The sequence below is a fragment of the Cylas formicarius genome, unplaced genomic scaffold, assembly GCF_029955315.1.
Source record: "Cylas formicarius isolate icCylForm1 unplaced genomic scaffold, icCylForm1.1 PGA_scaffold_2__14_contigs__length_35257938, whole genome shotgun sequence".
NCBI classification, from domain to species: Eukaryota; Metazoa; Arthropoda; class Insecta; order Coleoptera; family Brentidae; genus Cylas; species Cylas formicarius.
In genome coordinates, this window is record NW_026844319.1 from 28,758,175 (window position 1) to 28,772,884 (window position 14,710).

At 36.3% G+C, this 14,710-nt stretch overlaps 1 protein-coding gene across 2 annotated transcripts in view; it reads left to right on the forward strand.

The window, feature by feature from the left end:
• The first annotated feature begins 465 nt into the window (after positions 1-465).
• The window catches only part of LOC132698240 (DNA-binding protein D-ETS-3), a 100,013-nt gene continuing 85,768 nt past the window's right edge, over positions 466-14,710 (forward strand). Inside the window, exons 1-3 of one of the 2 annotated variants that reach the window (XM_060664201.1) lie at positions 466-531; positions 4,471-4,684; positions 5,479-5,599. In XM_060664201.1, coding sequence (XP_060520184.1) covers positions 4,496-4,684; positions 5,479-5,599 — 310 coding nt within the window. In that variant the 5' untranslated portion in view covers positions 466-531; positions 4,471-4,495. Of the gene's footprint in view, positions 532-2,913; positions 3,017-4,470; positions 4,685-5,478; positions 5,600-14,710 lie in introns of those variants that run through there. The other variant, XM_060664200.1, reaches the window with a different exon arrangement.

Below are 14,710 nucleotides of genomic sequence, written 5' to 3' on the forward strand. Positions count from 1 at the left end.
AGAAATCCGCCATTGAATCACTTAATCCCCGCGACGGGGTGTAAAACAATTCCACCGCTGCGCGGGGCTGCAGGAGCGCGCGTGCAGCCAGCAGGAATGATGAGCAACCCCCCGACGCGAAGGGGATGTTCCCGAGGTGGAGGGGGTGTCGGGCCCCGCCCCGCCCCGTCTAGGAACCACCACTTGCGATATTGCTTCCTGCCATTCCTGTTGGCGCTCCGCGGCGGGATCCGAGCACGACATTTCCTGCGACTTTCCTGCCCCGATCTGTCAAACGAACAATTCCTGCGAATCGGGCCAATTAACCGGGCCCGCGATCGGCAGTGCGCCCCCGGATTCTTCGCGCGTCCCGCAGGACGAACGTTCCTGCTGCCAAGGACTTCCTGCGGCCTGGCGTTCGTTTTTTTTTTTCGGTTATCCTCTTTTTTGGTTTTCCGCCGGCACTTTAATCTTTCGCGCGAGGTCATGGTGGCGGTTCCTGCAGTGAGGTGATCCTTTCGGTAGTGCTTAGAGATTCGGTCGTCAAATAAGGTGAGTTTTTTCGTGTTGTCGTACAAACTGGTACGCACAAATGGTTTTTTGCGCACCAAACTTCATAAAAACCTTTCAAGGGTGTTACATCTTCTCTTGACAGTGATATGGGGCTCACTTGAACCGTAACTAAATGGCACCAAAACCTGCGCCACTCATTTTAAGATAAATTCGACGCTTCAGCCGAACAGCCGATTGATTAAAGAATGGTCGACTTCTTGGTACCCCTTTTAAGATATTTATTTAACGCCTGTTTAGCCTCCACTACTTTCCCAGGCCAATTTATGCACGCAGATGGATATCAAAGGCTGTCTCAATCATATAGAACGCAAATTCTTCTTAGTTTTGACTAAAGAGAATTCTGTAGAACACTTTTTCAGTATTCATTTTATGACTTTCCCATCTGCTTTCATATAAAATGGCCTAACCGAGTTTTATTGTCCTTATATGTATTTGTTTATTTTGTTTTGACTCGCTACAGATACATTTTGTCTACTGTGGTTAAATACATAAACCTACATATGTCGGCCTTCTAGGTATCAAATGTGAGAAAGAGGCAATGATCCAGAAGATGCAATCGGGTTTCTGGGAGACGATTAAAAATCTTAAAAAATAAAAAAAACATTTTTTCACGTAGACGGTAGGTTACTCATAGGTTTTACCTGTGATAATAAGACATTACGTACATTACGCAGATTTTCAGATATTATTTCGCTTTATTAATTCTTGCTGGAACATCTTGCTGTAAAGCTCTAATTTGTGAGCAAAGATCAGCGCGACACCTATGGGTTCACAGTTATCATCAGTCTTCGCAAATATAGCTTTTCAGAAGAAAACAGGCGACATCTTCCATCTAACAGGAAAATTATGGAAACGCTTCGTCGATGACATCTTTGCTATTGCTATTTTTTTTTCTTTCTTTGGTCGATGTAAATTGAGCTTCAGTTGGGCAACTACCATTGTCAGTTTGCTTTTCGCATTTGCCTTTGAGGATATTGAAAATGAAGAGTGTTTACAAAATTTAGTTGATATTCAAATGACCTTTGACCAAATGAAATACGATTATATTGGAGCAAGCAAAATAACGATTATATGAGACATTAAAGGCAACAATTCAGTTAACGCACAATAAGATATAAGAAATGGACTGGCTGGTTATATTCCGATCTTAAACAAGGTTGAAACAATGATCCAGATGATACAAATCAAAGATCTCAGAAACCTAATAAATCTTTATTTTACGAAGATTAGGGTAGGAAAGGAATAGAAGGTATAGAAAACGAATGAAACACATGCGTAACAGGGGCATAATTCTGTGTTCACAGAATAAATGGCTCACTGCCAATACAAAAGCTTCTTGTGCCGATTGACCAAACTTACACATTTTTGGATAAAGTACTTAAACCTAATAGTTTTTCCAATATTTTTATTTCTAAAAAAAATATTAGTTTTCACATTCGCAAAAAAATTTGATCACTCATATTTGATATCAGTTTGAGTTGGATACTACAGGGTGTTCAAAATAAACGACTACATTCGCGTTCATGTGTTCATATCCAAATTTGTAGTTATTTTCTATCTTTATCTATTGCTTCAAGAAAGCCCTTTCCATTTTTTATACTTATTTATAACATAGAACCAGGTAACATTCAATTGTCAGACCACTACCTAGAATAGGGATTATTCCTAAAACTTGCAACATTATTTCAGATATTTTCTAAATAAGTTCCATTAGCCAGTTTCAGTTCAGCTCTGACTATTAGATGATTGGAATCCAGTGAGGTTTGATTTCCCAAAGAAACTTCCACAGGCTACTGTAATACTTTTCATTTCATTCATTTCAGACATATTAAAATCTGAAAATTAGGAACCAATCTCAGCCCGAATCACTGAACCCAGAATTAAAACACCTCATCTCTGCTCTTCTCCTTAATAATTTACCTTTTACACACCTTCCAACAGTAATGAAACCGAAAGTAATCCCACACTTGCCACTGTTGCCACTGAGATGCAGTTTCCGTCAAGCTCTGAAGAAGTCAACAGGACTATGGGCGAAACGTCAGCAAGTGCGACTCAGCAAATCCCGAAGCAAGAGGAATCCAGAAGTTTTGTAAAAAGTTAGGTTTGAATTACTCAAGAAATACGATCGCACCAAAAGTACAGTTCTTTCCTTAAAAAAAACGGCCAATGGTTGAACGGAAAGCGTCGGGCGAAAAATAAAGAAAAAACGATTATCTAAAAATAAAATTCGTAAAACAGTGCATAATGAGATGAGGGAGCTCTTCCTGTGCCCTAATTGAAGCGGAAACGAACAATCGTAGCCGTTTGTCAGCGACGTGGTTTGCCTCCCGACTTGAGTTTTTCTCTAGTCGCGGCTAAACAATTCGATCTCGCGATCGTCATCGACAGACAGTTCGCGATCCCGGCAGTGGTTTTCTTTGTCTAGTTCCGAATGGAGTAGTTCTCAACGCGGCGCCAAAATGAGGTGAGTGAAGCGCCGCTTCTACCGCCTTTATGGACAGTCTGTCCATAGTTATTAGATTGGTCAGAGTGGATACATCTTCTTTCCTACCCAACTTTCAGTTTTATGCGTTCATCAGGTTCATACAATTTATAAAGGATGGGCACTTTATTAAGGGCCTGTACCTTTTCTCAGGAGCTACTGATTTTAGAAAAAAATATATAAAAAGAGTTTTATAGTTTAAATTAAATCTTATAATTATTTATTTTTTATATATACAAGGTGTCCGAAGAGTGCTGGACCAACATTAGTTTTAAACTTTTAAACGGAACACCCTATATATTTTGAAATTTTTAGAAACCACTTTTTCGAATTTTGTGTAGTTTAGACAGAAATTGGGATTATATATAATTTTTTATGCACAATTATATTATAACTAGCAGTAATGACTACTTGATCAAATTTTAAACAAATTTTTAGAAGACTTCTTTCTAACGATATGCAATAACTAGGTATTTTAAAACTAAAGGATTTTTTGTTATAATTTCAACTTGCAGTATTCATTTTTTTTAAATAAGCGGGTCAAAATACCTATAATTTGGTACCTATATCTGTCATATACCTAAATCTAATGGTTTTAAAAATACTGACACATAAAGAATTTTATATATTTTTTATATATCATTCTTATTTTTTAATAAATTTTAAAGATGATGGTGTTTGGTATGTATCTAGTTTTCTACAAATAGGACATCCCAAATTTTAGTAGTGTAAAACAAACCCTGGAAGTTCCCAACTCTTCGATGTGTTCTATATTATTTGTTTATTGGGCATGAAGGAAAGCCGATCAGTAGTTTTTAATACTATTTTAATCAATCAACATTAATTTTGTTGGTTAGTTAGTTTTCATTCATGCAAGCTAATAGGGGTGTACCTCAGGGGTCCATTTTAGGGCCCCCTTTCTTCATTGTATATCGTCCTCGTTCCACAAAGTCTCATTATTATGCACACCACACTCAGAATTACCTTTCTTTTTTCCCAAGCCGTCGACTATCAGAGCATATTTCTAAATTTCTATTACGAAATTTAATGTTAAAATTTATAAATCACAATCGTGAGTTTTCTCGAAAACTATCAATTTGATTACTTAAGCCGTTTCAAAACTAAAGTTTTTCAAAAATTACTTGACGAACAAATTAAATAGATGGAAATGTAGATTCGTTATATTATTTATCATTCATTTATTATTAATATTATTATTTGATTTCCGCGGGAAATGTTTTTAATAAAATAAAAAATAAAAATAACGTAACGTAAATAATTTTTTATTTTTGGATCACTATGAAACCGCGGGCAGTTTATAGTAATACAATTTGTAAAAAAAATATTTAAATGAACAAAAAGATAATAAAAAATAAATAAATGCATAAATCAAACGAATATAAAATATATTTGGAAAGCAGTGTTTTAAATTTCAGAAGGAAGTGCAGCATACGGCGGAAGATGTACGAGAGTTCGTGCTCCTACCAGGGGGCGCTGGAGTTGAAACGGGGAGCGTCCGCTACGTGTCCACTTGGCATAAAAACGGAAGAGTTCGGGACGTCCGCCGATTGGCCGGCGTACCGATTCTGCAACCCCAGCACTTTCGAGCAGCTCAAACAGAGCGTGGAAAAAGCGAAAGCTGCTCTCCAGGTATGCCTTTTTTGGTTCTTTTTCAAAATCGAACCACTTCTAACTTAGCCTAACCAAAACTGAACTACATTCGGACGTAGAAATAAATTTTTAAATTGAGCTTTTTAAAGTGACCGTTAGAGGCGCCAGCCAAAAGGACTTGCACTGAAATGTTCATACCGTCCAAACCATTACGGTTGGGCGCTAGATAACAACATAAAATATTTTTTATGCAAATGGCTGCGGTAAAAGAACGTACCTTTATCGTTTTTCGCTAAATTAAAAAGGAAGCACTTTAATAATCACAAAAATGTCATAAAATTATTCTCTTCGTTTTGACGTATCTCTGTCAAAACGGCTGTTTCCAGATCCTTCGTATCCAACGCCTGCTAGATGTCCCCTTACGATCTTTTAGAAATTAATTGTATAACATATTACGTGTATAGATTATATAGAACACACAATCTTTAATTTATATGAAATTTTCAATAACGCGAGAATAATTTCGGCTGACGTATTTGTTTTGCTGCGAATTTTTGGATATTAACTGAATAATTCTGGTGCAATGACACATGTACATACCTACCTAACTCGTTAAAGTGACAGAGGGAAAAAAGTATCTGAGCGATCGACGTCCAATTTCGTACCACATTTGCTAAACCACAACCAAAGCACCGAAAATCACGCAAAGTAATTCGAGTAGTGCCTTTGAGGTTAAAATTCTTCTTCTTTATTTACGACGTGGTGGGCAAATCGACTGTGGCCACTCGCCCATCTCGGTTCGCCATGAAATTAAGCAGGTGTCGTTGTTCTAGGATCGGAGCACGTTCTTCGGCAACACGAGCGCGTTCAGCGACCTATATAACGTTTCGTCCACTGGAAATATCCAGGACGGCAGGCTACGCGACACCAACGACATCGACATCAAAAGAACCGGTAAGCCAGCGATTTTAAAACGAGAAAACCGAGCACGTCCGGTCCGTATAATTCACCCGCGGACGACGACGTCCGGCCCGAAAAAAGTAACCATCCTCAGAATTACGTCGTCAAGTTTTAGGCGAACGCGCTTCGTTTATTCTCTCGATTGTCGCGTACACTTTTTGTTCGGCCGCGGGACAGGTCCGTATCGCCAGATTTTCTTTAGATTTCAGTTACAAGCCCGATTTTTTGGACTGATGGAAAACTTATAACAAATAATACATATTATACAGAGAGTCAAAAAATGTGGTAAGCTAATGTTGCATATTTTGAAATGGATATTTAAGAAAATACATTTTAATAAAATATGATATATGTATCGTTTAAAGATCATCTAATCGTTTTATAATAATAAAATAAATAATAAAATTTTTAAATAATATATTACTAATTACTTAGTTCCAATAATGTTAAAAATGGTTTCGATCGAATAAGAAAAATGGGATGTATATTGAGGACGAGGAAACCTTAATTCTTACAATTAGTATGAATAAGTATATCTGTATATTTTCAATACTTTACAATTATTACAGATCATCAAAATTGTATATTTTAAATGCCTACAAATCAAAAACTGTCCAAGTTATGTTATGTTTTTATATAACAACATAATAGTCTATTATTAATTTATTTTACCAACTGTATCAGAAACAGGTGTATCATCCACTTTCCATATCAAAACGCTTAAAAATAGTTTCCATAGAAGAACAAAAACGTGACATTTATTGGGTACAATATAATCTGAATTTTATTTTTCCAAATATATTTTAATCCCAATAAATCAAAATCTCTTTTATATACTTTTCATAGTATATTATGCAACAAGTGCTGTAATCGGCATTTGACTTACCAGTTTATTTGGCACGAGCGGAGCGAGTGCTTAATTACCGAGTTAGATAAATACTATACTATACTTTTTTTACGACCATCACGAAACCTATTAATTTATCGTTCCGAGCGGTTCTGCTATTGTTGTCTCTTTTTAACTGTGTACGTTAGACAGAGAGAGATGTATTATTGAAACGGTTTGTAAAATTTTTGTTATGTAACTTAAATTATAAATGTCATTTTACTTAGCGAATAGTCCACTAGATTTTATACATACATAGAATACATTCACTGACATGACCGTGAAAATTGACAAACATCAAAATTCAAACCGTGCGGTAAAATCTTCGAAAATATCTCGAATCCGTGGGAAAGGAAACTGACGTGCTAAAGTGACGCTTCCCGCACGCCGGATCGGTGTGTAATTAGGCATTTCACAGACGGAAGTAGAAAAATAATTTTTTTCTATTCCCGTCTGTAAAATACCTAATTACCTACCGGGATTTTACCGCACGGATTTGGGAGCAATCGGATGTTTTCGGAGATATTTCCTACGCTTTGAATTTTGACGTTTTTCAATTCTGACGGTCATGGCAGTGAATGTATTCGTTGTTTTGCGAAAATGTACCCAAAAATTAACAGTCGCAGGAAAAGTATAGTATGCAACACGTTCGGTAAACTTTTTAAGTCACTCGCTCCGCTCGTGTGAAATAAACTCGTGAGTCAAATGGTTAAATGCCGTTTACCGCACTTGTTGCGTAATATACTAATAAATATACAGGAGCTCCATTATAAAACATGTTTCGTATACAATATTTTTAAAAAGAAAAAAACATATATTTCTTTATTAAAAGTGCAGAAAAACGGATCTTTCTGAATATCGTTAGTGTAAAAGTAGAGACTCAACGTCTCATGTCGAAAAAAAGTTATTTGGTTCTAGTCCGGCCCTGATGCGAGCGTTCTTTTTTCTCCTTTTTTTCCTCTCCGACTATTATACTTCGTCCCATTGTCTCCGATTTTTCCGGAGGGACGTCTTTTGTTGCGAATTCGGCGCTCCAGTCGTCTTAATCGGTAATTTTTTTAAAATTTAATTGTGGCCGCTTTTCAGATCTTTAATTATCGGGTCGCGTGCTAAATGGTCCTTATTATTTCCGGGTCGCCGCGTTAAATTGTTATTTTTTTTACTCCCCCTCCCCCTCACGTTTCGCTAACGAGCCTTCGATGCTCTCATTGTTTTTTCTCTTCTTGCTTCGTTTTTTCCGTAGCAACGTACGAGGGTCCTTATTTATTAATAAATTTGTTATCCCAGCTCACGTCACCCAGTTTTCTAGATTTTGCGCAAATCACTTTGCTTCCTAGTAAATTGTGGCGGCCATGAAATTGATTTAAAATAATTGCCAATTGAAAATAAAGAGTGTGAGGTTAGTTTACGATTACGATTACTAACAAACAAAACCTAGACTGCGAAACATCAGATACCTACCCTGCCCTGAATCACCTTCTTCTTATCATTCTTATTCGACATCCTGCGATCTGTTAGTATCATGGATTCCTCTGCATTATTGTTATGGCCAATTCGGCTTGATTGCGGGCCAATACTTTAAGAAGAAGAAGAGCACGGAAGATGTAACAAAATCAGCTGTAAAAAATTTAATCGCTGTAACATGATATAATAATAATGTATGCCATGTGTCGTTACTAAAATGCTTTCATAATTATTTCTTCTAATAAGTGTTTTTCAAAAAAACTTCCACAGGCTACCCTAATAAATCTTCCGGATTCCTCGAGGAATTTTGTGTTTGACGGATCGAAGATGTTGAGGGATTTTTGGACAAGTGCTAAATCTGATTTTTCTAGTCCCGTCTGTAAAATGCCTAATTACACACCGATCTAGTGTGTGGGAAGCGTCACTTTGCCACGTCAGTTTCGTTTCCCAAAATTTTACCACACGGGTTTGGGAGCAATCGGATGCTTTCGAAGATATTTCCCATGCCTTGATGTACCCAAAAGCTAACGGTCGTATGAAAAGTATAGTATGTGACACGTTCGGTAAACTTTTGAAGTTGTTGCATAATATACTATTACTGCACTTTTATAATATACTATTCGACGTTATATTCCCTGAGAACTTTTGAGTGTTGTTTTGAATGCAAGGAAGGACAACAGTGGCGAGTGTGGGATTGCTTTCGGACTCTACTAAGCTACGCCAACACCGCTTTTTCAGTAAAAAGTACCGGAAAGCTGAATATCTGAAAACCGGTAAGGCTGGGACAATCAAATTCAATACTCGGAGGTTTTTGAACATGCAAAATTCAAAAATGTTAACGGCAATGTTGCCAGATTTACCACTTTTACGTGACACGTCACAGTTTTGTTATTTTAAATGGAATGCTTTATTTATTTCTATCGCGATGAATTGCGCACATCGAACTTAGTAAGTTCTCATGCAAATTTTATTGCGTTTAAAAAGTACAGGAAAGCTTGAATATGTTTAAAACCGGTAAGGCTGGGACAATCAAATTCAATATTCGGGGGTTTTTGAAAATGCAAAATTCAAAAATGCTAACGGCAATGTTGCCAGATTTATCGTTTAGAATATTGGAGGTTTTTGAACACCGGAAATTTTAGAAGCGTGTTTCGTCAAAAGAAGTTTAAATTTTAAGTAAAACAGGAGTTTTAACCGTACCTACAAAAGCGGGGGGGGAGTAAAAAAAAACCAAGGGCGAATCAATATAGAGGTTACGCGATCGGCATAACGACATCGAACGGGCGCAGTTCAAATTGATAGTGACGCGTTTCCGGACTCTAATTGACGTGTGCGAAGTGATTGATGCCGATCTTCCGGCCGCCATGTTGGTTCGGAGAGGTTTAATTGCCAATGGTGGCCGTTATCGTCGGCGCGTGCGATACGATCCTCTCTTATTGTTTGTTGATTGATCAGATCTGCGCGCCTCCGCCACGTCAAGAACCTCCCTCCACCACCCTCCCGGAACCATTCCCACCAGGCATCCGAACTCGATTTTGTTTATTGAAATTTACAGGGAACAAATGAAAACGAAAGCGAATTTGAAATTTTCTATTTTACACGCACGACATACAGCGCATACCATACTATGGGGTTATGGTTGAATTTTCAAGGTTAGAATTATACATCTGCCGGGATTTTTCTAGAAAATTGCTTTTTAGAAAAGAACTTACGGTACGTTAGAAAAAAATGTGGCTTAAATTTTTTATGGCTTAAATTAAATTACATATTATGCTGCTGCTGGACCGACATTAGTTTTAAAATATTAAATGGAACACATATTTTCATATTTTTAGAAACATTAAGATAACTTTTATAGAAACTGCTTATTCGTATATTGTGTAGTTTAGACAGAAATTGAGATTATATATGTTTTCAGGCAAAACTATGTTTTTAGTAAATGACTAGTTGATCAAAAGTAATAGAATGTTCCTACTTTCTTGCATCACCCGATATAATCGCCTTCGACACCGATACATATTAGTATATTGATCTACAGCTTCGGTAACTCCTTCGTCGCTATTAAATCTTTTACCGCCCATTAGAAGGTTAGGATGCAGGTAACAGTCGCTGGGGAATAAGTCTGGAAAGTAGGGAGGTTACGGCACCAAACTTCGTGGATTTCGGACATAGCAACTATTGTCTATACCAGATGAAACATATTTTTTTAATAATAACATTTATTAATGAATAAGTCCCCCACTGATTGCCAGTCTAGGCTAATTTTAATAAAAAGTTACTTATTTTTTTTTATTCCTCACCTGTTATTTTTATACCAAATAAATCTATCTATAGTAAATAATATGTAGAATAAGCACCCCAGCCCCCTGATTTAAAACAGGTAAATAAATATAAGGACTTACCCTCATTCTTATACCGAAAAAAGTACTTTTATTTGAAAATAGGGAGCAACAGCGAGAGATAAGTGATAAAAATAATATTTATGGATTGAGTTTTTAATTTTAAGATATTACATTTTTATGCACAATTAAACGCCAGTATTAGATTACAGTATGGAATTACTATGAAAATACACTCTACTACTACTAACCAAAACTTACCATCAATTAAGTTAAAAAAAATTACAAAACAGTTTTGAGAAATTCCTATTAACAAAAAAGAAAATTTTCTTTAACAATGAAAATTATGTTTTTTTAATCTAAAAAAATTATTTACAATATTTTCAATCTGATGTCTGTGTTTAACCTATAAAACTATTTATCTGTCTACTGGTTAACGTACACAGATCATTTTTTTTAACTTACTTTATAATTTGCGACAAATTCAACGAATTGATCACGGTATTTTTTTTAGTAGCGCCACTTTTTGATAACATAGTCTATGGTATCCTAAATTATGAGTCTTTGGTTAATATAACCTCACCATACTTGAACCCACGTTTTTTACGGAACAATATTTTTTCTTTAATTTTTATGTAAATTTTCAACGTAATACACTAGTAAATATTATAAGCAGACAAGGTCGTTTATACACATAAAACAAATATGTTAGAAACGTGATCTCTCCAGCATGCTCTAACCAACTCAAAGTGGGAGAATCTACTTATTTTTTTCTATTACACAGCGAACTAAATACTCACCTTTGTCTTTTCTGACAGAAGTGACTTAAAAAATTCTACATATTGAAAAAAGAGCACAAAAAAGTTTGTTTGTTATTTATTAAACAATATGCTACAAGTTTTACATAATTTAGGGATGTTGTTGACATTATGTATTAAAGTAACATGTAGTGGTGTTACTTGTAAGACGCAATATTGCTCCCACCTGCTCCATTTAAAAAAAAAAATTAAATAACTTGTTGGGTCCAATAACCATATTAAATAAATAACTTTTTTTTTTGGTTAAATTGTTACTTCTGCTACACCCCGTATTAATTCTTTTTTAAATTACTTGAATATGATTATTTCAGAATGTTTCTACATTTTGTGTAGTGTTATTAAACAGTTTTCGTGATTCAATTAAAAATATAGAGCTTTTTCGTGAACACTCCGTATAATAATTATGTTGCGTTAAAGCATGATGTTCGTAATAATTTTTCTTTCTATTGATGTGTTTTTATTAATATTAAGTATTAATGTAAGTGTAAAAAATAATCCGCCTTGAATCAATTATCGTCACCCCACGGCCGACACCAGAGGACGGGGCTGCTCCTTATCGTTGGTTCCGGATCGCATCGGTTAAAATGGGGGGGGGGGGGGGTAGAAACGATCGGCCCAATAAGATCTGTCGCCGACGGGGGTCGCCATGGTTACGAAAGCGGCGACGCTTTCCCCACCCCGCCATCTTACGTTGTTGCGGAATTCCAGGGGATACGCGCCTTTCCTGTGTGGTACGAGAGTGTCGAAAGTGTCCCCCCGACCCCGCCCATCGTTTATTTTTGTTTAATTCTGCCAAATTCGCGAGAAATAGCCACTGCGTGGATGCTCAAGTAGCGCGAGGAAAGCAGCAAAAGAAAACAGATTTTTTTTTGCAATCCTTCTTATAATAGTAATAATATATGAAATAGGAATGTTAATGAGTATTGTCTGTCTCAATCTTGATCGGGCTAGCTTATACCTGCCATTATGGAAGTTAGAGAGGGAGCATCAAACATTTTGGGAATAATATTTTTTTGTTTATTATTAAATTAAATAATTAAAAACAATGAAATTAAATACATACAATAAATTCATAGCTGGAATAGCTATACATAATCACTTTTTTTTCTAAATGTCTAAATCTAGTTCTGTTTCACTATTTATGTTGTTTTGTATAGAAATGTCCTCAATGATATGGAGGAAGACGTAAAACAGTATGCCCAGCCTGTTCAGTCAAAATAAAAGCTATTTCTGGATTTCAATTCACACACTGCAATAACACTGTTATTGAGAACATTTTTCAAAAGAATGTTTTGAAACTAATTTTCAAAAAGTTCGCCACTTGGATCCTCGTGATAATCGAAGCTAGAATGTTTAAGATTCTTTGTAGACAGCAGCAGACTAAGATATTATATTATGGCGATGCGTTTTCCTTTATTTGAAAGAAGGTGCTCCTTTGGATACATACGATATTCGACTGTTTTTCGGACGTTGCTATGAAATACGATAAGATTACGATACAATAAGTGTCCGAAATTTGAAGCTATCGACTTCAAATTTTCCAGGAAAATAGCGTTTGCTCCCCAAACGGAATCTATTGAAATTGGGGGGTTGTGGGGTCGGGAAGTATTGAAAAAAAAAAATAATAAAAAATCGCGTTTGCAAGGGTCTAACAAAAAATCATTTCTCGAAAACCGCTTATGGAACGGAAAAAACTCTTTTTTTCAAGCATTTTCAAAAAAACTGAAAAATGGGTACCCCTAATAGTGAAAATTGTCTATAACTAAAAGACAGTGTTAAGGCAGAGCTAATACTAAAGATTTAACTATTGTAAAGGGTGTTATATAAGAAATTTCTTAAGTGTCCTAAATTTGAAGATATCGACAAATTTAGCAGCCAAGTAAAAGTCCATGTCCACATTTAAACAGTGGAAATTGGGTGCACTCAAATTTCACCAAGTATTTTTTTCAAAATTTTGATTTTTTTTTCTTTGGTTATTTTGGCTTCCAGAAAAACATGCTTTTCTCCATAACCATTGACCCGTTCGTTAAAATTCTTTAACCAGCAGCAAAAATCTAAAAGACCCAGAAAATTGTACTTTTACAGAGTAAATTATCAGCCGCAAATCAAATATCGTAAAAAATATGGCTAATTGGTTCAAACGGTGTCATAGGCCGCATCAAGAGCTACAATTTTTGTATTTGCGGTTTTCACACATACGCCGCTGCGGATATTTGAAAAAATCCATATTGAAATCGTTATTTCGGGGGTTGTCAAGACGCGATGACGTCATTGATTATTACGTCGCACTGCATTGTTTCAGAAAAAACTTAATTTCTCGAAAACCATTTACTATTTATTAGAAATTCTTAAACCAGGAAACGTGGAATATCCAGGGCTATAACCTCTCCTTCGAAGATATACAGGGTGTGTCGTTTATTGACAAACAATCTAAAAGATCCTAAAAATATCCGTTTTTGTGGGTAAATTATTGGCGATAAATGAAAAACCTTTAAAGATGGGATAATTTTATTTGAACAGCTGCGTAATCTATATCGAGAGAGAATTTCATTATATCACAATTTTAATATTTACCGATGTTTTAACGTTTCAAATAAAAATTTCAAGTATCTACAAATATTCATTACGGTCAATCTCAGGCAAGACCTACTTAATGTGGAATAAACATCTGTTGGGATGGGTTTTACCACGGTCCTGCGAAGGTCTGTGGTTAAAGTACTGTAAAATACTTAAAACGCCAAAGCAGTAAATGCACTACATTTTTGGTCGTATTATAATAATAATAATTTTTATTATTATTATTACCATTATTATGGTTGCAAAAATAAGCTTTAATAAAAAAGGGGGAAAAGACGCCTCCGGCGTCGGAAAATCCCGCGCAGTCATCCCGACGCCGGTAGGTGGTGCGATAAGCGACGGGCCCAGCGTCGATAAAGGGACTCTAAAAGGGCTGCCCGGGGTGAGCGGTAAGTGATGATGCGGCGGTTATTTATTATCCTCGTTATACTTTGCCGCCGCCGGAGGACCCATCACACCCTCGTTTTCGCCCAGCGAAAATAAATATTAGAGCGTCTCCCAAATACCCCCTCCCCCCTCGCGCGATGACACATACCGTATGTTCCATATAATGCACGGGCTTCTTCCTCAAAGAGACGAAATTCAAAAACGCGTTTTGCGAAAGTTTTTATTCTTTGTCCGTTCTCTGTTCCCTGACCTCTGTTCTCTGTCCCGGTCGACGCTCCACGGAAACAAAAATAACTTCGGAACGGTTTGAGCGAACGAACTGAAATTTAGCTCCTTTTAAACGACCCACCGAACACACAATCTCATAAAAAATGGCCGCGATCGAACTTTGGCATCCATCTTTTTTTTGAGATTTTCCGATTCGTATTCCGTACATGACTATGAAACGCGATAAGTGTCCATTAATTAAAGCTGCCCACTTCAAATTTGGCGCACGTAGGGACCTCGCGACCTCTGTGGCTTGGCATTTATTAACCGCTTGTCCAAGAATTCCCTCAAAATCTGGACTCCAGGAATATTGGTTAGAAAATGATATTTATTTTGAATTTAGTTACAAAAATGGGCAACTTTTGGA